This window comes from Sesamum indicum, linkage group LG3, assembly GCF_026168435.1.
Source record: "Sesamum indicum cultivar Baizhima isolate 11 linkage group LG3, ASM2616843v1, whole genome shotgun sequence".
In the NCBI taxonomy this organism is placed as follows: domain Eukaryota; kingdom Viridiplantae; phylum Streptophyta; class Magnoliopsida; order Lamiales; family Pedaliaceae; genus Sesamum; species Sesamum indicum.
Window position 1 is genome coordinate 63,197 of NC_142659.1, and position 25,237 is coordinate 88,433.

General features: G+C 37.2%; 3 protein-coding genes and 1 long non-coding RNA gene across 4 annotated transcripts; 2 read left to right on the plus strand and 2 right to left on the minus strand.

Annotated features, from left to right (window-relative positions):
- The first annotated feature begins 4,334 nt into the window (after positions 1–4,334).
- Positions 4,335–9,581, plus strand: LOC105156798 (CBL-interacting serine/threonine-protein kinase 1). The gene is made up of 12 exons (XM_011073014.3): positions 4,335–5,009; positions 5,669–5,731; positions 7,226–7,297; positions 7,402–7,509; positions 7,626–7,706; positions 7,783–7,962; positions 8,056–8,274; positions 8,357–8,461; positions 8,550–8,666; positions 8,849–8,911; positions 9,001–9,075; positions 9,157–9,581. The coding sequence occupies exons 1-12, from the start codon at positions 4,755–4,757 to the stop codon at positions 9,226–9,228; spliced, it is 1,410 nt and encodes a 469-aa protein (XP_011071316.1). The 5' UTR covers positions 4,335–4,754; the 3' UTR covers positions 9,229–9,581.
- A 626-nt stretch (positions 9,582–10,207) lies between these two features.
- On the minus strand, positions 10,208–13,419 carry CRSH (Ca2+-activated RelA/spot-like protein). The gene is made up of 4 exons (XM_011073015.3): positions 12,883–13,419; positions 11,352–12,284; positions 10,818–11,102; positions 10,208–10,529 (listed from the first exon to the last, which is right to left on the minus strand). Exons 1-4 carry the CDS (start codon positions 13,285–13,287, stop codon positions 10,425–10,427), a joined length of 1,728 nt encoding a protein of 575 aa, XP_011071317.1. The 5' UTR covers positions 13,288–13,419; the 3' UTR covers positions 10,208–10,424.
- A 108-nt stretch (positions 13,420–13,527) lies between these two features.
- LOC105156801 (uncharacterized) lies at positions 13,528–18,770 on the plus strand. The gene is made up of 3 exons (XR_002286703.2): positions 13,528–14,591; positions 17,891–18,232; positions 18,367–18,770. It is a non-coding gene; the product is annotated as an uncharacterized LOC105156801 (long non-coding RNA).
- Positions 18,771–19,111: 341 nt separating this feature from the next.
- Positions 19,112–21,932, minus strand: PDK (pyruvate dehydrogenase kinase). The gene is made up of 6 exons (XM_011073017.3): positions 21,684–21,932; positions 20,710–20,968; positions 20,378–20,558; positions 20,126–20,273; positions 19,800–20,013; positions 19,112–19,371 (listed from the first exon to the last, which is right to left on the minus strand). The coding sequence occupies exons 1-6, from the start codon at positions 21,930–21,932 to the stop codon at positions 19,313–19,315; spliced, it is 1,110 nt and encodes a 369-aa protein (XP_011071319.1). The 3' UTR covers positions 19,112–19,312.
- Between the last annotated feature and the right edge of the window lie 3,305 nt (positions 21,933–25,237).

Genomic DNA, 25,237 nt, shown 5'->3' on the forward strand with positions numbered 1-25,237 from the left:
GGCAAGAGTCTGCAGGACTTCCTTCATGCTCTTCGCTCCCTTCACATGATAGGCGACATTCCGAGAGAGCGACAGGATTATTGCGCTCATCGCCTTCCGATCGAGCACCTTCCATTCTTCATCACTCGTCTTCTCGGACTTCTCTGCAAGCGGTCCGTACAGGTCCTTCCCGTACAGGTAGGCCTCCATCTGCATATGCCAAAACCCAAAGTCGGAACCATTGAACCGTTCGACTGGAATCTTTCCCTCCATCTTAACTCCTTAAACCTGGCTCTGATACCAGTTGTTAGAAACTGAACCGGGTCAAGATGGACAACAACTGGAATATGAAAGAGATAAAAGACACACAAATTTATTAACCTAGCTCGGATATAAATCCTATGTTTGGGGGCGATACCAAGCCAGGAGAAAACACTCAAAGAGGAGGAAAATTGAGGAGTACAACACACACACACACACACCTGTATGTAAGTCTTCACCACACGTGAAAGACAACACTCACTCTCGTCTCAACTCTTTCTTTTATCTCTCGACTACACAGATAACGTATATGTTTTTCTCACTACTCTGCACTACAAAACAACACCAACAAGAGTATTTATAGCCACAACATGAAGTCATCCTTGACTTCTTCAACATGAAGTCATCCTTGACTTCTTCAACATGTAAGCAATCTTCACACCTTAATAGGGGCTCTATGCTCTTACTTTCCCCATCTATGGCTGTTAACTCGCCATTAATAGACATCCTCTTTATATGGATGATTTATTATGGTTCGAGGTTAATAAGTTAACCAGACCTCTTTTCCTTCTCCTATTCTCTGAAATACGACAAAAGCCTTTGTGGCTCAAACCTTTGTGGTTATTCTGATAAAGCTTTTGTGGCATTCCTCTGTGGATATCTTGGTGGAACCTTAGTGGTTCAAAAAGCCTTGTGGCTTTAAGTTGTTTGAGCAACCATGTAAGGGTTGTGCCTTTGGCCTCTGTAGGCCCTGGGTCTTTTGGCTCCTGAGCCGTTTATCTGCATATTGTTTATGTCCCCTTTTACTATTCTGTTGCACTTCCCTGGTTTGGTTCTTATAAGTATATTTCTATTATATAGGGCCATTGTAATTTGTTATAGAAAGGCTTATAATTATTTTAAGTTTCTGTAATCTCTTGTGTTGTATAACTGCTGGAGACCGATCCACACCTTATAGTTCCCATAGCTATTCTAAATAAGGATCATTGCAAACCCATGGCAAAATAAGATCGTGCAAAATCCATCCTTTGACAAATTCTTGAACAAGCATTGCAAAGTTCATCTCACATATGGGACAGATTTTGTTTTATCTGTCCTAAATGTTTTGGAACAACCTTAATAAGAATGGGCCCATACCAGTGCCAAAGCCTCACATCATTGGTCACCGTCCCAAAATTCTATCCTAATAATTTTTATTATCTTTTTAGCGATTGTGTTAATGTTTCAAAAACAACGTTTGATAAAGAAAAATATTAAGTCTAGGAGATTTAATTTATGTGAAATAAAATGAATACAAATATTTTCAAGTGCTACAATTAAATGTGTATAACATGAAAATGTGACAAGAATGTTCCATACCATAATTATTTCAAACAACATCAACAATGTATAATGTTTGTAAGATTCAAATGCAGTTATAAATGAGAAAGAACATAACAAAAAATAATACAAGATACAAACAATTATTACAGAAAAAATATATAAACAATTATGTAAGTATGCATGATGACAATGACTACATAAAAGAATCAGATATACACAAAAACAACAGATTATTGTATTAAAATATGAAAATTTGAAGCCGAACTATATCAATATCGAAAAAGTACGAAATTAATAGCCAATTGCATATATGTCGTAAACTTGTAAATGTTGAACTTAATATATTACCTAGTAAAGGTGAAGGAATACACATAGTAGGAAGATAACGTTTAATCATTTTATTTCGTCATCGTAACTTTCCTAGCTTTTAGATCCAGTTTGTCTCTTCAACAATTTGAATAGTTCTCATAGACAACGCCAATACTGGTTAATATACTGATTAGAAAAATTGATCAATCATTATTACTTTGATGGAGAGCTTAAATTACGATATGTAATTGCGGCATTGTTTTTTTAAACTGGAACTAATTTCTAGTCTTTATTCATTGGAGTCAATCGTGCTAGTAACCATTGCAAAAGACTATATTTATTGAAGTCGATTATGCTATAACCGCTACATTGAATCTAGATTAACTTCTAAATTTTATTTATTGAAGTCAATTTTGCTAGTAACTATTGCATTGAATTTGAGCTCATTTCTGAACTTTATCCTTTGGAGCTTATAATACTATTTTATAATGGAAATTATAATTTGATTATAGAAAATATAACTTATAATTTGTCATATCAATTAGGTAAGGAAAGAATTACATCCAAGCTCACCAAGGATTTGGAAATTGATGTAGAAATGAGATGAGATTCATATACTTGTAAAGGAGAAAATGGAAGATATTTATGGAGTGGAGTCCTAATTCAAATTACGTCCTCATTCAGCTGCTAGTTCTCCTAAATTTTGTTGTCTTCTTTTTTTCGTTTCTCATATGAGATGTGGGAACTATTATGATATGATGTATAAAGTTGAGTAGCTCTAGCTGGCTTGACGCAAATGATTTTCTAGAAATCTGACGTTTTAAATTTTGTCAACTTGCACGTGCTTCACGAGTAATAGACACTCTAAAATGAGCCCAATAGGCTGAATAATAAAATATCATTGGCTACTATATATTCATAAGCTAAGCAGGAGAAACCAAGGTACCGACCAAAATTAATACTAATTTAACCCAACAAGATTCCTAGTCTTTTACCTCTTTTCTTGTATACATACGTAGATATAAAGAAGATATGAGGTTAGGTATGCTAATGTCCCCTCAATGTGAAAGTACTTGTTATAGGTGGATTCTTTTTTATTTTTTGTTGGATTTCTGAAAGGAACAAAACTTTATATATATATATATATATATATATATATAGGCTTTTAAATAATGAAGAATTCTTTGTTAATTAGCCCAAATCTAAAAGAAATAATACTACTGTGTAGATATTTGAATCTGTTAATTTTGACCAGACTCCACTTATAACTAATTAAAAAGTTGATATTAATTTTTGAATACTTAATTATAATCATTGGTCTGGTTTTATATTATTAATTTAAATAAACAGAAGTAATATATATATATATATATATATATGTTAAATTGGATAAGGGCCTAATAGACTTGACCCAGGCTTGGCAATTTTTGGTAGCCTCTTATAAATTGAGGCAAATAAATGTTACTTTGTCAATGTCGATGACGAGGACCATACGAATAATAGGACGGTCCACATATGCATACAAATAAATAAATACGCGGAGAATATATTTGCACGTATCAGTTAAGAAAAGGAAGGATATATAGCTTGTAAATCCAAATACATCAAATTCAATCGATGAAAAATATTGGTGGACCATGTGATTTCGTGTGGGTAACAACAAACTTAATATCTTATTAATTATTTTCCTTTTTTCTGAACAATATATACAATTTTTACCAGGCAACTTTTCCTTCATCCACCTCAACATCATATAATATTATATATATAGATATAATTACACTTTATTTTCTAAGATTTAGTATAATTATACATAACTCTTTATAATTTTGAGAAATTATATCTAGTATTTTTAAAGTTTGCTTCTATCTAATAAATAAATCAATCATTTAATTAAAATTTATTGAATTTATTGATATTAATAAACAAAATTTAATAAAAATTAGTATTTATCATTAATTGATTGAGTACTGACTTATTGCAAGTCAAGTAAACTTTTTCGAACTAAACTAACTTTATAAAGGTGAAAATATACATCCTCACATGAATTAATAGTGAAGACGTATGAGGGTAATTTAGTCGTAAAAAATTTATTTAACCTGCAATAAACTAGTATTAAGTCAATTAGGGGTTAATATAGATTTTTTTTTCTAATTTTTTTGTTAATATCATCAAATTTGCTGAATTTTAACTAATAGAGGAACTTATTTGTTAGACGAAATCACAAAAGTGAACCTTAAGGGTGTTAAATTTAATTTTTGAAATTATAGAAAATGAATGCATAATTACACAAAAACTCAGAAAAGGAGGATGTAATTATCCCGTATATATATATACCAATTGTTTCGGAGCCAGTCACAATTGTAATATTATTATATATTTATTACATATCCATAAGAACAGTATATATATATAATATATACGTAGACTCTCGTGCATATATATATTATGTTTATTTATTCGAAACTCAAGTGCAAGAAACGCTCTGATTATTATTATTTTCTTTACGTTTTGATCAGTCAAGAAACGTATATTATAACCATCAGATTTTATAGACAACTGTAAAAGATACGTTTTAGTAGTATGATTTTATTATTCTACATATATAATTGTTTGGGTTGGAAGCATTCCTTTGTGAAAGGGAAGAGTCGGAATATTGTTTCAACAGTTTGGAAAGCTGAGAAATGAAGAGCGAAATCAGAAGAAGATAAAGAGATATATAGGCAGCCCCACCCTGAGAGAAAATAAAATTTCAATTATACTACCCATCCTCCTACGTATACGTACAGGAGAAATTAGAGCTTTACTAGATAGAGTAGGTTTTGGTGGAGAAAAAATCCGATCAAGGGTAGTTTCAATCTCTGTCAAGTGGTGGTATTATTATGGTATTGTTACACGCAAGAAAAGGAGGATCAGGAGGAGGGGGAGGGGGAGGATCCAAAGAAGAAGAAGAAGAATTGGTGTTGGGGGGAAGAGCGAAGAAGGGAATGCGATTGGGGAAATACGAGTTGGGAAGAATACTGGGAGAAGGCAACTTTGGGAAAGTCAAGTACGCCAGAAACCTGGAATCGGGTCAACCTTTCGCCATCAAGATATTGGAGAAGAACAGAATTCTCGACCTCAAGATCACCGATCAGGTTCTTAATCTTGTTCTTCTAATTTCCTCATCAGTCTTATCACTCACTCACTCATTTGCTTGGATTTATATATTGGTCGGAGATCTCAAGGTTAATTAATTTCTTCTGGACAATTCATTGTTGGCTTTGTTCTTCCTGTAAAATTGCCTTTCTTTTTGTAATTGGTTTCCTGGAGTGGTCATGTAAATGTAGTTTTATGTGCAGCTCTAAAATTTCTAAATCCACCATCAAATCATAAAATTCATTTCTTCATCTGTTATTGATGATCATGAATACTACTGGTGTTACTAAATTATATATAGTCCTGTTTTAAAGAACTTCCCCAGCTCCAAAAATTAAGGGATCCATCCAATATTTGACGGTCAAGATCAAAGAGAGGTGCCGGCGCGTTTGTATTTTGGCTGTTTATGATTGAAGGAAGGAAGCTTCCTCTCCTTTTATCCTAATCAAAACCCAACTCCGTCTTTCATCTAATTATTATGTTATTTGGGTACTTGGTCTTTGCTTCGTTTTTATCTGCGCTTATAGTCAGTCATTTTTACCACGTGGACGACCCTTACTTAATTCTATCCCTCCACTCTCTTAATTCCTGCGTGTTGAATTAATTATTGAATTCAATGACGTGACAAAAGTAGTTCTGATTGGAGGATGGATTGCAGATAAAGAGGGAGATTGGCACCTTAAAACTGCTCAAACATCCAAACGTTGTCAGACTGTATGAGGTATGTGATACGCTCAGATAGCCGCTGGTCTGGCTCCACTACTTTGTCAGAGAATTATCATTACACGTTTTGGCTTAACTTTTTGATTAATCTTTATATTCCATACCTGACCTCCAGTATAGCATACGTGTGGATTGAAAACTTTTGAGATAAAAGAGTTCAGGCCAATTCAGCAGAATCACACTTGTGTTTAATGTGTTTAGCGAAAGCAGAGTTAAGTATAGTAATTAGTATTAATTAATGTATGCGTCGGCTGGGAATTTTTGCACCACAGGCAGAGAGAGGCAGGGATGAAGTGGCTTGATGGATTAGCAGTAGTGGGGTTAAATTATAATTATAATGCAGCTGCCTGCATGTGGTGGAGAGTACTGGAGAAGAATGGGCAACCACCTAAGAGGGTGTGGGGTTAGATATGTATAATTGATGAGGCATGGAAATGGAATAGCCAATCAATTATTAATGCTTGCTCCCAACACTTCAACAACAGCCTACAGCTTTTTGGATACAAAAATTGGGGCCCCTCATTTTTTTGTCTTGTTGCGTTGTATAATTGCCTGATAAGTTTTTAAAGTTCACATGACAGATGACACAGCATGCTCATAGTCATTGGATTTGCGGTTTGTGATTTTCGCCATAAGAAGATATATATATATGTGGTTTATAGTTTCATATCCACCAGCACCACAAATCAAATATCCGCCCGTGATCAATTCTTGCTTAAAGAGTGACAAAGGAAATTCGTAGGGGAAAATTCTTATAATTCATCGAATTGGAAAACGAAAATGCATTGCCCCACCTTAGTTTAACATCTTTTTACGATCCGGATCTCATTTTTATAATCATGGAATTACAGTTAGCAAAATATCTTTAGTATGATTAAAATAGTTAAAATATTTTCAAGATTAGCTTATGTTTAACCAGGGTATGACAATTAGTATAAAAAGGTATATGTCTTTCCAAAATATTAATAAAAAGAAAAAGAACAACTACCTAGCTAGACACACACAAGCTGAAGAAATAATTGTTTTAGTTGTTATCTAAACTAGATATTTCAAGGTCAATTAATATTTACTTCTTTCTCATACTTAGGTTTCATTATTGCGCTAGAAACATGCTATTTTCCAAGACAAGATATGCAAAATCAAGAGAATTTTCCTCAAAAGCAAAATTTCTCTCATTTTCTTTCTTCTTTTTACTCCTTTTCCTCCACTTTCTTTGTGAAACTAAAAGGTACCTTTGTTGGAGAGGGAAAAAAGAAAAAAAAGGAAAACTAGTATTCAAGTAAATTCCTAAATGACTCCACAAGACTTTTCATTTTGAATGCATAACATGTATATATATATCGTCTGATCATGGACATATAGTTATAGCTTTAACTTGTACTTTGGATAAATCAAACATGCTACTAAAAATCCTACTTAACACACTCTCCGTTCATTAAATTCTAATTCTGCAATTGATGTTTCTTAATTAATTAGCAAATTCTTATAACAGGTCCTAGCGAGCAAGGCAAAAATATATATGGTCCTTGAGTACGTGAATGGTGGTGAACTGTTTGAGAGAATTGTAAGTAGCTTTTGCAGGATTCGGGGTTAATTATTACGAGTAGCAAATGTATAGATATATGTTTATAACAACCCTTGTAATTTTTGCATATATATGGTTCACAGGCATCCAAAGGAAAATTCACAGAAGCTAAAGGCAGGAAGCTTTTTCAACAGTTAATTGATGGCGTTAGTTACTGTCACAACAAAGGCGTTTTTCACAGAGATCTCAAAGTAATCACTGTATCATGGAATATACTACTATAGTAAAGAGAGCTTCTTGTCATCATCCTAATTCCTACCATTTCATATCTAACACAAAACCTATTATGTTGTTGCATGAATTGCAGCTCGAAAACGTGTTGATTGATGCAAGTGGAAGCATTAAGATAACAGATTTCGGCCTCAGTGCATTGCCTCAACATCTCAGGGTATGCTCCCAATATATCCTGCAGCTGATTCCTCTTAAACTTTTCTTCTTCAGTTACTTATTCCGTCCAAATTTAGGATGATGGGTTGTTGCATACGACTTGTGGAAGTCCAAACTATGTTGCCCCTGAAATTCTTTCTAACAAAGGTTATGATGGTGCAAGCTCGGACACATGGTCATGTGGTGTTATATTATACGTAATTCTCACAGGATACCTTCCCTTTGATGACCGAAATCTGGCAGTACTTTATCAGAAGGTAATCACACCTTCTATTTTGAGGCACGTCAATTTCCTTGCCTATGAGTTGTAGAAACCTCCAGTCATGATTTTCCATTAATTTGCAAATCAGATTTTCAAGGGAGAGGCTCAGATACCAAAGTGGTTATCTCCAGGAGCCAAAAACCTAATAAAGAGGATTCTAGATCCCAACCCTCACACACGGATAACCTTAGGGGAGATAAAAGAGAATGACTGGTTCAAACAAGACTATACTCCTTTGGATCCCATGGAAGAAGAAGAAGAAGAAAATGTTTGCATTGATGATGAAGTATCATCTATAAATGACACCGTATGAACTTAACCCATGAAATCCTTTCAACAGCTTTTTCATTTTGAAACGAAATTAACTGCACACTTAATTTGTTCTTTAGCCGTCAGATGCAGAAAAGGATCCAGACTCGCATACCCTAATCAATGCCTTTCAGCTCATTGGAATGTCCTCCTGTCTGGATCTTTCTGGCTTCTTCGAGAAAGAGGTAAGAATGATAGTCCTAGTAGCTTCAATCAGAATGTTTTGAGTACAGGATTATTCAACTTGAAATATGTTCAATTTGTAATTCTCAGGATGTTTCTGAGAGGAAAATAAGATTTACGTCGCATCATTCTCCAAAAGAATTGCTGGAGAGGATTGAAAATACAGTTATCCAGATGGGATTTCATGTCCAGAAGAAAAACGGGAAGGTTAGTTTATATTCCACTATCTTCTTTGCTCATACAATCTGGATAGTCTAAAATTAAAGCAGTTCATAGGGTATTTGCACCACAGAACCAATTTTTACCAGCAGTTCATTTCATGATAAGATGTAACAGTGAAACCCGATACTGTCCTAATATTTTTTCTGTGTGCACTTCACTGCGTAAAGTTGAAAGTCGTGCAAGAGCGCAAAGGTCAAAAAGCCCCAGGATGTCTCTCAGTTGCTGCAGAAGTAAGTGAATGCTAGAGGAGATGCTGGTTTTCAATACCCAAATGTTGTTATCTAACCTTTTAAATAATGTCAATTTCCTGCTCTGGCAGGTTTTTGAGATAAGTCCATCCTTGTATGTGGTTGAGCTGCAAAAAGCATACGGTGATCCTTTAGTGTACAGACAGGTAATTCTGAGCCGTCCTTGCCGTATTCTTTCTCCAAGTGTAAATATTTCTTAATGGTTGGGTATTTGGCGCTGTATTCAGTTATGCAACAAACTATCTAATGAATTGGGTGTATCACGGAGCGAAGAGCAGCTCGAAGCAGCTGATTTATAGAAGCTCCGCATTCTGAGCGAGAGAGCAATCTTGAGCCAAGGAGATACAGCAAAGTTAAAGTAGCTTATGTAATTAGTCCAAAATTAATAGAACGTGAATGAAACAAAGAACCAAGAAAGAGAAAGGGAAAGCACTTTCTCGATTTCTATATATATTCAACTAGTCGTTTCACTTGCTTGCAAATCTATCTATCAGGAGATGGAAAGTGCACGATAGTTTAGGTTTGTAAGTGTGGTATCTTAGGTTGTGGAAAGTGTAGTGGTACATGCTCTTTCCTTCATGCTGGAGAACAATGTCTTTATTCATAATATTATAGTATATATGTACAAAGCCTTCTTTTTGTCTCTCTTAAACTTTTGTGATCATGCAGCCATGTACTTCTAATATCTCGTCTGAAGTCTACAATCTCACTTGAAGGACGATGAACATATAGCATACTGTTAAGACAATATTTTTATGCTATTTTTCAATGTGAAACAAGGCCCAAGCTAAAATCTTCTGTTCAAAGCTGATCATTTCAAAAAAAATAAATAAATAAAATAAAATTGCAAAGCTGTTTATACTGCATAAATAAACCAACATTTTGCTGGTAAATTCTTATCCCTAGCCTTTCATTTTAATGATTTGAAAAATTAATATTAAGTTAGCGTTGTATGATCACACAATCACAATTAGCAATTTTAAATTTAAGCTGAGCATTACATTAAACTACTGGGTTAAGTTTGTAGTTAGTAAGAGCGAGCTAAAAACTCATCTTGTCTTAATGGTTCAATATGTTTAATCAGATCATTATCGAGATTAGAAGTATATCCAAGTGTATCGTCCCTTGTCAACCTCCCGAATTTCTTGTTCCTTTTAACCATTAAGAGAGACAACTCTTTGACACAATCTTTTTCCATATATATCAGAATTGCGGTTTAAACTACCATACTTCAAAGTGACACACTGATAGGGTGATGGCCGCTATCTGCAGAGACGGTTTCTTATGAATCACACAAAATAAAATTTCATGAGTTAACCTTGGGTGATTCTATTTACATGCTGTGCAAGTGATTCTACATAATTCCGCGAAGCTATGCGCAACTAAAAGAGCAACGCTAATGACTGGACATCTGAATCAAAGTTATACTATTGGCTCTCGAATTGGCCATACCTGATAACCAATAAACTAGTTTACTGAAAGCCTTGGCAGCTTTTTACTGGTACTGAATCATTCCATCACTGTCTTCTATTTGAAGCTTCTCATGCAATAGATTCTTGTATTGGACATCTCTGTCTTCTAAATTCCGCATGAGTTCAACCTATAGAGCAAATAACGGATATCAGTAATACAGAAAGAAGTATGAAGATAATAGAAACCACACTAGCAACTGTTAGAAAAAACATTTTATCTATAGTATCAAAAAAGGAGAAAAGTTATTTTCAAACAACTAAAGGTCAGTAGTGGACTGTCATTGCATTAGGCAGCAAGAAGATGATACTTTACCAGTTAGAATGACACAAATGCTCATCAAGATGATATATTTCCATTTAGGATGACATGAATACTTGACAGTGATCATTAAAATATTACGGCACTACATAGCTACCTGTTTCTGGAATAAATCAAATTCATCTGAGCTCAAAGATCCATCACTATTTGAATCAAGGAGTTGCATCATCTCCCGTGCATCTTCGCCTTGAGCACCGAGCTCTTCCATAACTTCCATAAGTTCCTCAATGCTGATTTTACCATCTCCATTCTTGTCTAGCAGACGGAAAATTCGATTTCTGGGATCAATTTCTAGACCTTTATGACTTGAGGAAGGAAAATCTCTGAGACGCAGGGCTGCTAGCTCAGCTGCAGCCATCATAATAGCCTTAAGCCGCTTTGCCTGAGAGTTAAAATAGCGGAAGATCTTATATTACAGAGTTCAGTGATATATAAGAGCCCTTTTCTGCCTTTGCTTATTTATCTTGATCCTGCATATTTAGTCTTGGACAATAGCTACTGTTGTCAAATTTCAAAATTCGACATAAACAGGGGAAAATCAAATAATAAATGGTAAATGAAGGATGACTGATTTTTACAGGTAAGTAAGCAGGATTATCAGATTTCATTTTTCATAATCAGGAGTTCTTACCTCTTCCGGATTGGTAAGACCACCTTTATATAATGCATGGGATGCTGTTCCACCAGCTGCCAACATATCCATCTCTGCTGTCCGAATCTGTATTTCCATCAGTGGTCTTGTCCTACCATTGTCACTGGTATCAACAGCCATGTGTAAACTCTTGTATCCATTAGCCTTAGGGCACAGTATATAGTCTTTGGACCTGTTAGGCATCTCTTTCCACAAGGATTGGATGATCTCACGTGCTCTATAGCAGGCTTTTTCTCCAATGGCAGATGTATCAACTCCTGATGCTGGCAACAGTATTACCCTTAATCCTAAGATGTCGTTCACTTCCTCAGGTTTACGTCCATCTCTCAATAGTTTCTTCATAGTACTGTAGCGACTCTTAAAACGACCTTCAACAGAGATGTTTTCTACCATTTCAGTTAAATATTGATCAGATCTAAGTGATTGAAGCAGCTGCTCCTTGTATATGTCTATCAGAGGCTTGCTTCCAGCCTCATGGCTCCTCAACCATGTGTCAACAAAAAGGTATGAATAAGGAAACAAGTACTGGAAGGAGAGGTCCTCCAGTTCCAGGGATAAAATATTGGTTCCAACTGCATGTGCTAAAGGGGCATATATCTTCATGACCTCTAGAGAAATCATTTGCTGCTTGTACCGTGGGAGATGATCAAGGTGCCTCATCATGTCAAGCTTCAAAACCAAGTCCAGAATAATAGCTCTCACATCATAGTATGTGAGGCAGAATTTCCTCAATGCAGATGCACTCTCATCATCTAATACTTCCACCTTTGAAGAAATGTTTTTTAAACGCATGCTCTCATGTAGAAGATGAGCAGTGCCAGTTCCAATACGATCTCTCACTTCATACATTGAAATTGCGCCTCCTTCTATAACTTCTCTCAATATTCCAGCAGAAATTACCTCAGCATCCATCTGCAGCCAGTAGTAATGATCAACTCTTCGTAATACTACACCCAGAATCCAGTACGGAGCTAGATAGTATAAGAATCAAAGTATAAATGCTTAAGCAAATCAAAACTTGAAACATGAATATGTGAATATACTTCAATTTGAAGCTTCATCAAGACGTGAGTCCAATGAGACTGAGGGATCCAATAAGAAAATGTATTTAACCATTTCTTTAAACATGCTGTTCTGAATCAAGTAATCTGATATTATCTTCATAGAATCATGGCATTATTTTCCCCTTTTCAATCTTCAGCAGATAGGACTAACAATTAACAGAGGAATAACCATGGCAGGAAAGTAAATTCAGCTTATATGAATAGTTGATATAGAATCACTAGCTATGTGAAAATAAGCATTCATCTTCACGATAAAAAACTCATTGACAACCAGGAATATCTCAAAATGTATGTGATTTTGATGGTTTCTTTCTTCTATCTCAGTAGCGATGAAAAAGCTCCTACAGTTTCAAGTGCCACTCGTTACATAGAAGCGAAGAATCACAAATTACAAACTCAAGACAATCTGATTAAGCAAGAGTAACTAAGTGATGAAGGGGGTTGACCTGAAGATCGGCGAGAATAACTGCGACAGACAAGGCTTTGGTGAGGGGAGAGCGGCCGTCGGGGAGAAGTGGCAGAATGTGGAGGACAGGAATAGAGAGCTTGAGGGCCTTGAAAAGCAACCGGGAGGAGCTGCTGGACAGCACAGTTTTGTTGCTCATTCTCCCAGTCAGTTCATTGAAAGCCCCAACCAACTCCACCACCATCTTCCCTCCCGGTTGCTCCAAAGTCATCACCTCCGCCGACGATGACGATGATGATATTTTGAGTAGTCTGCTGAGGCTGCGGCTACTCTTACTGTGCAGATTACCGAAAGATATTGAGATGAAAGGGAATTTAATCAACATAGTGGTTCTGGGTCTGAAAAATAATGGAGTAGAGCTTGGGGAGCTGAGAAGAAGCTCCATGCCGTCCGGCTTTTTTACTTTCCGGCACCGGCGGACAAAAGTGTAGACTGTAGAGAAGAAATGGCAGCCACGTCCCACCTCCCGTCCCCTGTTGTGTTTGTGTGATTAGTTAACTATGGTAAGTTGGGGAGCCACGTCAAAAACTCAAAAGAAAAAAAAATACTATATTGACTGACTTTTCTGAACAAAAATATTTATTATTTAATTTTCTAACTCCTAAAGCCCGACTCTGCCTGCAAAATCAAAACCAAAAATAATAACAGTTGTCATCAACCAAGACAAGACCGGCATGTCCGCCGCGTCAAGATGCCTCGTTTCCCTTTCTCACGCAGATCCTCTTCTTACGCCCCTGCATGCTCCCCCATTCTGCTACTCAGACATATTTCAAGATCCAGTTGAGAACGTTCAGTGCGGAGGCCGGAAACGATGGTTCAGTGAGTTGCCGAAGCGACACCCCGGATAATGACCCGCTATTCGAAGCGGACTGGTGCAGTTCCCGTCAAGTGCGGAATGATGGCCTTGTGGGATAAGTGGGGTGCCAGGATTCCCATCACAATTCTTGGTTAGATGATAACATCGTCTCCCAATTTAAAACCCCCAAAAAGGAAGGCTTTTGTCACTTCCGGTTCACAATCTGTATATAATATATGCTGCCTCTCTTTTGCTTTTGTTATTTCTTTCTTTTACGTTTATTTGATTCGTCTATATGTTACAACGTTGCACGATATTGTGCTCAGCTCGTCTTAGTCTTGGATATGATTCACAAAACTTGGGTGGTTTTTGAAATAACTTTTGTTGGTTCAAGTCAGTTAATTGTTGCACCTGTTAAAAATAAACAATTTGCTTGAGATGCTGATGCAGTAAAGCATTATGGCCTAGAAATGCTGTTCAAATACTTGGTAGACAAAGCAAGTTTTAGAAATCATAAAAACTTTACATCAAGATGGTCACGGGCACTTTCAAAGGGTTAGAGTGTATGACCATTCACATTTGATATATACTGCTTACTCAGATTTGATTTAACAGTCTCGAAGTCTATCTTTGCCTTTATCTATAATACTTTGATGGGCTAATGCTCTGGTGGCAGCTAGACTGGATGTGAACAAAAAAAAAAACAGAAGCATTCGTTCAAGCCAGAAGTAGGCCATTATAGAGCTCAAGGCGTGCCCATGAAAATGGAGCTGAGGGAGTTTCCTGTGAATGAGGATGCGCTTCTCCCAGGTGGAACTTCCATAGGTGCCCTCCATTTTCTTCCAGGACAGTATGTGGATGCCACTGGAATTACAAAAGGGAAGGGTTGTCAGGTGACTTTGAATTTTTTCTTCTATTTGTATTCCATTAACTCTATCTGTTTTACTCTTCGCACTTGTTCTGCTTTTCGTTTCATTTGACTGAATATAAGTATCACCAGAAACATGTGGCTCATTGAATGTCAAATGTGTGGAGCTCCTTATTTGGAATGTGTTTCCTTTTTTATATAATTACAGAATAATTGTGGAATTTCTTTTGAGAATCTGTAAATTGAGTGGTTATGTGAGGGCTCCAAATAGATTATGTGCACTGTGCACACTATTTTGTGTAGTTTATATGTGAAAATGGACATGATTGAATATTTTGAGTCCCCGTTTAATTGGGTTGAATATGGTAATATCCTATCCAATGCAATCATATGGTGTTTGGTGCAATTGATTAGTAACATGATAGAAGATAAAAAAGAGTGTCTTTTTCCTAACATATTCATCCATGACCCACATTTAATATTTGAGTAAAATTTAAATTGGTCCCAAGTTTTATCACTATATCACTTTGGTACCTCAGTATTAATATCCAATTTTTTCATTAATATCATTTTGGTACCCAATTGATGTTCTTATTTACGTTCTATATTTTCATATATAATGGCCATTTTACCCTTAGATAATAAATAATAATATACTAAAGAAAATTTTGAACCATTTAACTTTCACTTTTTACATTTGAGTACGATGCTTGATAATACTATTTTGTTATCTTCTACTCACTGTATTTATCAATATTTATAAGATAACTCATTACTTAATAATTAATTGTATTACAAGTAAAATCCGAAATGCATTGCAATCTCACATAAATTTAGGTTATATTTTAATTTTAGAAGACTGTAATCTAAAATTTGAAGTTTTGAATCTAAATTTAGATTTTTGCAATCAAACTTTAATATCTCGATTAAAGCAAAAAGTACCTTTGATGATGAACAAATATTTAAGTGTAATATCTTTATTATGTTAGAACAATATTTCTACTTTAAATCTATTGAGCAGACTAGGCTATTTAATATCCGTTATTGAATAATGAGGTTTTCTTTAACAAAGTTTGAGAATAGACATAGTAAAACATTTCAAAATAATAAAAACATAATAATCTTGATAACCAAATCTGAAAATGAAAGTCAAATGGTTCAAATAAAGACAAAATATAGGAATTTATACAAGTTTTTCTTTGATATACTTATTATGTTTTATGTTGATATCCAAGGCTAAAATGGTACTACATAAATAGATAATAGCAAAAATAGATGAAAACATCAATTGGGTACCAAAGCAATATTAATGGTGAATCTGTACCAATTGATCATTTGTAATTACTTGACATTAATAACAAAACTCAGAGACCAAAATAAATACCCTTTAGTATTTTGTCTTGTTGTGTAAATCCAGGGGTGTTTTTCCCATATCACCAAGGTAACATCTTTAGGCCTATTTATTTTATTAGTTTATGTTGAGGACATCCTTTTGGCAGAACCTTCTGAAGAAGTTATTAAAGATATCAAGACATACCTGGACAATTTGTTCACAATCAAAGATCTAGGACCTGCAAAATATTTCCTAGGACTGGAAATAGCTAGATCAAAATGAGGGACTTGCTCTTACACCAACAAAATATATCAATGATATAGTAAAAGATGCAGTCTTATCAATGCTAAGTCCACCACAACACCTTTTACCAACTAGAATTAAGTACACAACAGAGGCAGGAAATCAAATTACCAATCCAGAGCTATACAGAAGGTTGATAGGGAGATTTCTCTATTTGGGATTCACAAGGCCGGATATTTCACATGCTTCACAGCAACTTAGTCAATTTATTCAGAATCCTTGCAACCAACACACGGATGCAGCTTTGCATTTAGTGAGGTATCTTAAAAGAACACCTGACAGAGGCTTGTTTTTCCCGGCCAAGAAGGACTTTTTTCTGAAAGCCTAGTGATGTAGATTGGGCACCTTGTGTGGACACTAGGAGATCGCTTACAGGTTTTTTTACATCTTTCTTGGTTCAGCACTTATATCTTGGAAGACAAAAAAACAAAATACAGTATCTAGATCAATAGCCGAGGCAGAATATAGGAGCATGGGGACAACAACTTGTGAACTGATATGGATATTTAACATACTACATGACCTTGGTGTGGTCATTTCTACTCCAATTTAGTTCTTTTGTGATAATCAAGCCCGCCCTCCATATTACTACTAATCCAGTATTTCATGAACGTCCGAAACATCTAGAGATAGATTGCCATCTTGTCAGAGACAAATACAAGGATGGTTTCATAGCACCATCTCATGTTTCGTCCAAGGATCAACTTGCAGATGTTTTTACCAAGACTCTCGCAGGACCTGTTTTTTTCCTCCACGTTTCCAAGTTGGGCTTGGTAACCATCTTACCAAGTCCCACTTGATGAGGGGGTGAAAAGTTGGTTGCAGTATTGGAGCTCATTTCAGGCTCTGTTCCAGCTGCATTCTTACAGAAATTAAGGAAGAAGGCAGTTCAAAGAAGAAGTAAAGCTCGAAGTAGGAGTACAGTTGAAATGCAGTTGCCTAAAGTTGCTTTTGTGGGTTTTTATGTGTTTATTAGTAGCCTACACATTTTTAGCTTTAGTTGAACATGTATGCTGGTTATGTGAACGCGTGTTAGTGCCTTTTTCTTTCTTGGCCACGTTTCTTGGTTAGTTGACAGCTCTCTTCCACAGCTGCGCAAGTCTTAGTTGGTTAATTTCCGCGATTAGGTTCGTTAATAGCAGCTTATTAACTGTAAACTCAGCTTATATATATTCTTGCCATTAGAGGCTTTCTTCAGTTAGATAAAAATTTACAGAGAACTCCTAGCATGGCTTCATTTTCTTCTTGAGTCTATTTGGTCTCTTTGCACAAAGCCTGCAACAGAAAGCGAGACTTAATTCACAGAAAAGAAAATAAAGGAAAGATGAAGAAGGTTCCTGATTGAGCATTCAATTTCGGTTGCCCCCAAGGAGAGGCTGAATATGTGGCTGAAAAATGACACGAAAACGTCAGCAGTTGACAAAATGGAATCAAAGTCTGCTTCTCTACAGCAGCAAAAAAACAGCAAAGCACCCACAAGATGCTGGTGCTTGCTGCAATTGGGGCAGCAGGGGACATTGTTTTCCTCACCAAGAAAAAAAATGCTCTGACCCTCAGTCTGATGCCATTGACCAGAAATGCAATTCCTTATCACATTTGCATGCCAGAAGTCACCAAACCTGGAGGAATTCTTTTTGTTTGAACTCTTATTGATTGAATGCCTTTTGGGATTGCTGGTGCTTTTGCAGGTTCCAGGTGCAACAGGAAACTTTGAATTCATAAAAGATGTTGTGTATATGATGGGGATTTTACTGAATCACGGAGGTCGCAAGACGTGGTCGCACGGCTGATTGCGAATCAGTGTCAGTGGAAGACATTACTGAGGTCGCTCAGTTAGTCATTATTCGTTGCGGGTTATGGATATCCCTTTCGGGTCAGACTAATCCAGATCCGACCCACATAAGGACCCAGACAGATGGCATGCTAAGGGAGTGCTTAGTCATTGCATGAACACATTTTGAGGCGATACGCATTAGAAGATAGGACCCACAAAAGAACCCTATAAATAGCCCACGCCATGACAATGAGAGGTACTTTTGGGAGATTACTTTTTACTCGCATATTTAGATCGCAGAGTTTTTTTTCGACCACGAACTAACTTAAGCATAGGAGTGTAGTCGTCGGGACGAACCCGACTAGCTTAATCCTTTTGTTTTATCTTCAGATATTAGATTCGGAGTGGTGACGTGGAGAGGTCGAGATTTGTGATCGAGATCGAGCGTGATCAACCCGGATCAGTATAGGAACCCACACATTTCTTTGCTTCCTTTCCCTACTTATTTTGCACCAGAAGATGATGTGATAAGATTGGAACCTTTGGTAGTTGATATTGGTGATATAGATTCTTTTGATGGCTGCAGATTGAAAGGAGACTAATTTGCGATTTGAATCTTTCTGTTTCCCCTTCTTGATGGATAGCGGTTGGGTTGGATTAAAATGGTTTGACAATGAGAACATTTGATATGTAGAGGCAGCTAAATGTGTAAAGTTAAAGATAGTGCTTGTTTTATTTTTGCAGTAATAGAATCCAAGAACTTTGCTTGATTAGCAGAGGATATTCTTTTTCTAGCTTCGTCTTGAAAAATTGTTCGTTGTTGCTGTTCTGTTTTGAGCATGGTGCGTTTTATTTCTAGGTGCAATTCTTCACGATACATCATGATTCTGGTGTATTGTTTGTTATTCTAAATGGAAGGCAGGAAGGAGGAATGTCCATGCGTCCGCGACTGTTGAATGTGGAAAAGGACAACTCGAGAATAGCATTATGGCCCATTTACCAAAAGAAAGTAATAGAAAGTAAAGATACCCCTCTTCACACATGTTCTCTACGCGTTTGCTCCTTATCCATAATCAACTTGCATCCAAGAAATGGCCCAAACGCAGTTGAAAAGCTTGTGATCAATGCACCAAAGTACCTTTTGGAAAATTACTTTTTTCCAACACTATACAATATTCATAATTGCAATGTCGAACAAGTAAGATCGGAATTTCCCTAGGACAATTAATTCTGATTAACAGTACATTACGCTCATAATCAGGATCAAATTCTTTTATAGTGCCAGTATTTATAGAAGTTCATCATATTCAACACTGGTTTTCAGCCGCATCAGCACTCAGGGCAGAGGTTCTTGAGAATCTCCCAACCGGGACAAGTGAAGGTAGGCATCTGTGCCTGTAAGAAAAGCAATAAGTAGGTATAAGTACAATCATTAGGTACATTGGGGCTTTTGAAGTTGTGTTGTTCCCAGCCAGTGCGTCACTAGTATAAAAGCGGTCAGTATGACTCTGGTCAAATTCCATACATTTCTTATGAAATGATTTATTTCACTCATTGTAGTTATAGCTTGCAAGCACATAGAATATGGTAGTATTAAAAGCTAAAACCATATAAACTAAATGACAAGCAGCAAAATCATTGCAAAAAAACAGGGTAGCAGGAAAAGACCACTGTGATGGGTAGGAATTTCATATCAACACCACTTATGTTAAGTAGGATCCATCTTCATAGCAATATAAGAAAACAAGAGAAATACCAATCAACACCACTTATGTTAAGTAGGATCCATCATTCATAGCAATATAAGAAAACAAGAGAAATACCATATCCTTCCATGGAGATAATCTGGAGATCCCCTCCAAAATACCTAGCATACAAACGGCTTATGGGAAGACCATATCCATAACCAGCCATAGTTGTGGCTGTTCCAAGGTCGATATCAGGCTGCTCATCTAGAGGGTTCTTTGCAGTACTGTAAAGATATGTGAAAATTCTAGGAAGACCACTTCTAGGTATTCCACCTCCTTCATCAGAGACCTATATAAAGGGAACCGACCAATTAGTAGACTTGGATAGTTTAGAACCTGGAAGAAAAGCTATAGATTGTCAATCAGGAGTTTTAGAGGAAATTAAGAGGAAAAAGACCAGCCTTGATCGTGACATCTTCCAGTCCATCAGCAACTATTATGCGGACAGGAGGTGCAACCTTATCTGAATCCATAAAACGCTCTTGAACAGCACGTAATGAATTCTTCACCAACTCAAAGACCATCAAATGTAAGTGTGTCGGCACATACCTGGCATAAAACCAAATACGGAAACAGTTAATGGAGGCATAAATACGAACTTCCAAAATTCTGGTTTAACTTAAAATGGCAAAAAATCAACAGTAGTAACTTACGGGAATGTAAACTTAGGGTCTCCATAGATATTAATGTCTGGTGAACTACCATATTCTCTCAAGCAAATAGAACGTGCGTCCTCGCTGGCACTTCTTGCAACCTCTACCGGGGACATTTTTGTATGTATGTAGCCTACACAATCAGGAGGTGGATTTGGATCATGCAAGGCCACGTGCTGCCCTGAGTTCGCCATAATTTTGAATCGAACAAGAAAATAGTTTAGCACATCTTTCTGCCCATACCAGAAATCATAATCACAACTTTGAAAGTGGATATGCCCAGTAAATAGCAAAACAGGATAAGTGGACCAAAAGGAGGGGAAGGAGCTAACCAATGAGCATGCGGATCCCAATTCTAGACATGTAAAATCGATCTAAAAACTGATGAATTTCATCCAGATCCTCGTAATCAATTTTAGGATTCAGATCTTTCTTCAACTGCTGCACTCCCAACGCCATCATCGGTACCACATTGTTGTGTCTGACTTTAATCATCTTAATCATTTGCGTAAACTCCAACTCGTCTTTCTTATCCTTAATATCCGGAAAGGATCTAAGATCACGGAAAGAATCCAAGTACCAATCTCTTACCTAGATTTTTAAAGGAAAAAAGGAAATTGGAAAGTGGCACACAATAATTAATCAGATTGCACTATGTCACTTATTAAATAGGCATCATAGCAGAATCATGGTTCTACTCAATGAATAAGATTCACTTTTCACCCTATTACGGGGGGAACGAACAAGCCAGCTACAGACAGATTCAACTCAGAGGATGTAGATAGCAGTAGCTCAATGTACCAGATACAGAATAGGCATGCTTAAGTTTATAATAAAAAACAATGCAAAGTCTGCTTGAAAACCATGCTAAAACCAAGATCACGGACTGCAAATTCTTGCCTCAATACGTACTTGTCGCATTGCATAATAAACCGAGCATAAGAATCCCATGAAGTACAGACACGAAGAATAAATAACGATTACCAAAATATACTAATGATAAATCCCACGCCCAAAAGCTTTGCAGAGAAAAAAATAATAATAATTTCTTCACAGGTAGAGAATCTTCCAATCCGTGAGTAAAGTAAAAAACTCATTAAAACGGAATCCATTTTAAACAATTGCTAGAACATCTAAACAGCCATTTCTGACAATTGTCCACCAAGAGAAGATTCTAATAATCACAGTCGAAACAAAAAGATAAAGGCCAGTCTAGAAAAGGGATATCGTGAAGGCCCAGAAACCAAAGGTTTTAAGAATAAGAAAAAAGAGAGATAAGAATATTTTGAACAAAAAAGAAAAGCACCTTTAAGACGGCGGGTTTTTGGGACAATCCATAGGGGAGGGAGTCAAGCTCAATAGCACGGCGGGCGATCCGAATAGGGAGCTCTTTATGGAGAAACTGAGCTGAAATAAGGAGGTTCCGGGGCGTGGGGCGAGAGCCGAATTCCATCATGTAGCGAAGGCTAACACCAGTCTGTTTCATGGCACCCCATCTATGCACTTCCTCGATCAGGCCTTTGGAGAAGCCAACGGCAGCTTTCCTAGCGGCCATTGAAGCAACCAACAGTGAATTGTGAAATCAATCTCCCTTGAGCTTGAATCGAAGAACATGGAGATGTAGGGGATGAGAGGGGCGGTGTTCACGAGGGTAAAGAGGCATGTGGGAGAGGGAGAGGGAGAGGGTGAGGGTGAGGGTGAGGGTGCGTGTGGTGTATGGATGGATCCTATAAAAGCAACTGCATCTGCATATTTATTTTTTTTACTTTTTATTTTTAAACAAATCAAATAAATACCCAAACGGGCATTTCACAATAAAAATAAAATTAAAATGAAAATAAAAATTCGAAAAAGAAAACAAATCCCCTGAAAATAAATTAAACACACTCAAACTTACAGCTGTAGAAATGCGAAGTAGAGACTCAAAATTCGTTGCATTTGCAAGCAGACCAACTTTGGCCGACAACCGTACGATCGAGGGCGTTAATCTGGGCCGTCGGAAGAATTGAATGTCCCAACGGAAAACGATGTCGTGTTGAAAGATTAGGGAGCGAACAATTTAGGGTTGGGAAAGGGGAATTTCACGCAGCTATCATTGCTCAAGGGGGACGACAGCAGGACACGTGGCACTCGAAGGACAAACCTACCTGGAGACTACGGAGCTGTTGTTTTTGAAAGCTTTTAGCTGAAGAAGAGGATGACCCACCAATCAGAGCTGAATGAAGGAGAAAGAGGTGACACTTTCTATTTCTAGTAGTTCTTTTGCTGGGTTACTTTTTGTTTTAATTTTCTTTTGAAATTCACGTAAAAAAGGGTCGAACAAGTGTACCTGGGCAGGAAATGAATTAAGTTTTTCCGCTCCATTTTCTTCCCCACCTCCCTTCTCTATTCTTGTTTGAATTTTTGTTGAATGTTACATTTGGCCCTAAAGCCAAGCAATCCTTAGACCTGTGGAAGAAATGGCGGATGGAATGAGATTAAAAGAATTGCAAGAATTTAAAAAAAGAAAGACTGAACTAATACTCATAAATGAGAAAGCAAGGAGGCAAACAAGTGAGGAACAAATACACAACAGACTAGACCAGATTAATTAAGTGCAGGAAGGTTTACAAGCTGTTGTAATAAACATGAAATATTTGATGTGGGCGATGCAGCAGCAGCTCAAAAGTATTGTTGAGCAGCTGCAACACTATAACAGGAACAAGTCTATACTTGGTGAAGGACTCATTGCTTCTATGGAACGAAGCTCATCATCAACCGTCACTGCACTTCACTCTCCCAGTAATGAAAATCCAACTCAAAACAACCCTACAAATTACAATGTTAAACATAGGATGGAGTTTCCTCTATTTAATGGAGAAGCAGCAAGAATTTAGGTGAGGAGATATAATAGATACTTCCAAATGATTCCCATTCCAGAGGACCTAAAGGTACCATTAGCTTCTATTTACATAGAAGGAAGGGTAGAACTTTGGTACCAAAGACATGTTGAGAAAAGGGGAGTACTTTCATGGACTGAGTTGACACTGGCAGTACTGGAAAGATTTGAAGACCTAGATTATGAAAGGGTGGTTTCTGAGTTTAATATGTTGCACCAAGAGACTGTTGTGAATGCTTACTTGGAAAAGTTTGAGGAGCTAGAAGCTCACATGCTAATTTTCAACAAGAACCTAGATGATGATTGAAAGAGGAGATCAATGTTAGGAAATGGATCGGGTTAAGATGGATAACAGGTGGAATATGAAGGCGATAAAAGACACACGAATTTGTTAACCCAGTTTGGATATAAATCCTACGTCTGGGGGCGATACCAAGCCAGGAGAAAACACTCAAAGAGGAGGAAAATTGAGGAGTACAACACACACACACTTGTATGCAAGTCTTCACCACACGTGAAAGACAACACTCACCCTCGTCTCAACTCTTTCTTTTCTCTCTACTCTATTCTACTTTGCCCTATAAAACAATGCTAATAAGAGTAGTATATATAGCCATGACTTATCCTTTTTCCAACTCAATTTGGGATTTCTAAGTTGAATGGGGTTATCCTTCTCCAACTCAACTTTGAATCGGGTTATCCTTCTCCAACTCAACTTGGGAATTCTAAGTTGAATCAGGTTATCCTTTTCTTCTTCAAATCAATCTTCACAACTTAACAATCTCCCACTTGAAGATTGATTAGCTTTTCTCCACTTCTTTCTTGGTACCGCCGGGTTTGTCCACTCTAGTCATCAAGGCCAGTCGAAGCCGTACACAGCTTCAACTTCTCCATCGCAACCGCCTTGGTCAGCATGTCCGCAGGATTCTTTTCTCCTTGGATCTTCTCCAGCTGCAGTGCCTTCTTCTCCAGAAGTTGTCGGATGAAATGGTACTTGATCTCGATGTGCTTTGTCCGCGAATGGAACGCGGGATTCTTTGCCAGATGGATCGCACTCTGGCTATCGCTATGAAGAATCACATCTGCCTGAGGTTTCCCTAATTCACCCAACAAGTGTTGCAGCCAAATGAGCTCCTTAGCTGCCTCAGTAACTGCCACGTACTCAGCTTCCGTCGTGGACAGTGTGACAACCTTCTGCAACTTTGAGACCCAGGATACGGCTGTACCGCCATATGTGAACACGTACCCTGTAGTGCTCCTCCTTTTGTCATAGTCACTCCCTGCAAAATCAGCGTCAACAAACCCAAACAAGGTAAGCTTGCCCTTACCAAACACCAATGCTCGGTCCTTAGTACCCCTTAGGTACCTAAGAATCCATTTCACAGCTTCCCAGTGCATCACTCCTGGATTGCTCATAAAACGGCTAACTACTCCCACTGCATGTGCTATATCCGGTCGAGTACAGATCATAGCATACATCAGGCTCCCAATTGCTGAGGCATACGGTGTGACTCTCATCTTTGCACGTTCGGAGTCAGTCTGGGGCGAATCACTGTTGGATAGTTTGAATTGATTTCCCAATGGCGTTCCAACCGGTTTTGCATTTTCCATCTTGAATCTGCATAATACCTTCTCAATATAATCAGATTGAGATAACCATAATTTACCAATACCTTTGTCCCTTGTGATTTTCATGCCCAATATCTGCCTTGCTTCGCCAAGATCTTTCATGTCAAACTTCCTCGATAACTGATCCTTGAGCCTATTGATCTCCTTGACATTTGATCCTGCTATCAACATGTCATCAACATACAGGAGTAGAATGATAAAAAACTCATCGAACCTCTTCACGTAGCAGCAATGATCAGCATTGCATCTAGAGAAACCTATCTCTAGCATGAAGTTGTCAAACTTCCTGTACCACTGCCGCGGAGCCTGTTTCAATCCATACAGGCTTTTCTTCAGGCGACACACCTGCTGAT

Coding starts and splice junctions, on each gene's coding strand:
- LOC105156798 (XM_011073014.3), top strand. CDS start 4,755: ATGGTATTGTTACACGCAAGAAAAGGAGGATCAGGAGGAGGGGGAGGG. Junction 8,912..9,000: donor GTCTCTCAGTTGCTGCAGAA/GTAAGTGAATGC, acceptor CTGCTCTGGCAG/GTTTTTGAGATAAGTCCATC. Junction 9,076..9,156: donor ATCCTTTAGTGTACAGACAG/GTAATTCTGAGC, acceptor CGCTGTATTCAG/TTATGCAACAAACTATCTAA.
- CRSH (XM_011073015.3), bottom strand. CDS start 13,287: ATGGAGCTTCTTCTCAGCTCCCCAAGCTCTACTCCATTATTTTTCAGA. Junction 11,103..11,351: donor GTCTTACCAATCCGGAAGAG/GTAAGAACTCCT, acceptor TTTAACTCTCAG/GCAAAGCGGCTTAAGGCTAT. Junction 10,530..10,817: donor TTGATTTATTCCAGAAACAG/GTAGCTATGTAG, acceptor TTTGCTCTATAG/GTTGAACTCATGCGGAATTT.
- PDK (XM_011073017.3), bottom strand. CDS start 21,932: ATGGCCGCTAGGAAAGCTGCCGTTGGCTTCTCCAAAGGCCTGATCGAG. Junction 20,969..21,683: donor AAAAACCCGCCGTCTTAAAG/GTGCTTTTCTTT, acceptor TTAAAAATCTAG/GTAAGAGATTGGTACTTGGA. Junction 20,274..20,377: donor GACCCTAAGTTTACATTCCC/GTAAGTTACTAC, acceptor GTTTTATGCCAG/GTATGTGCCGACACACTTAC.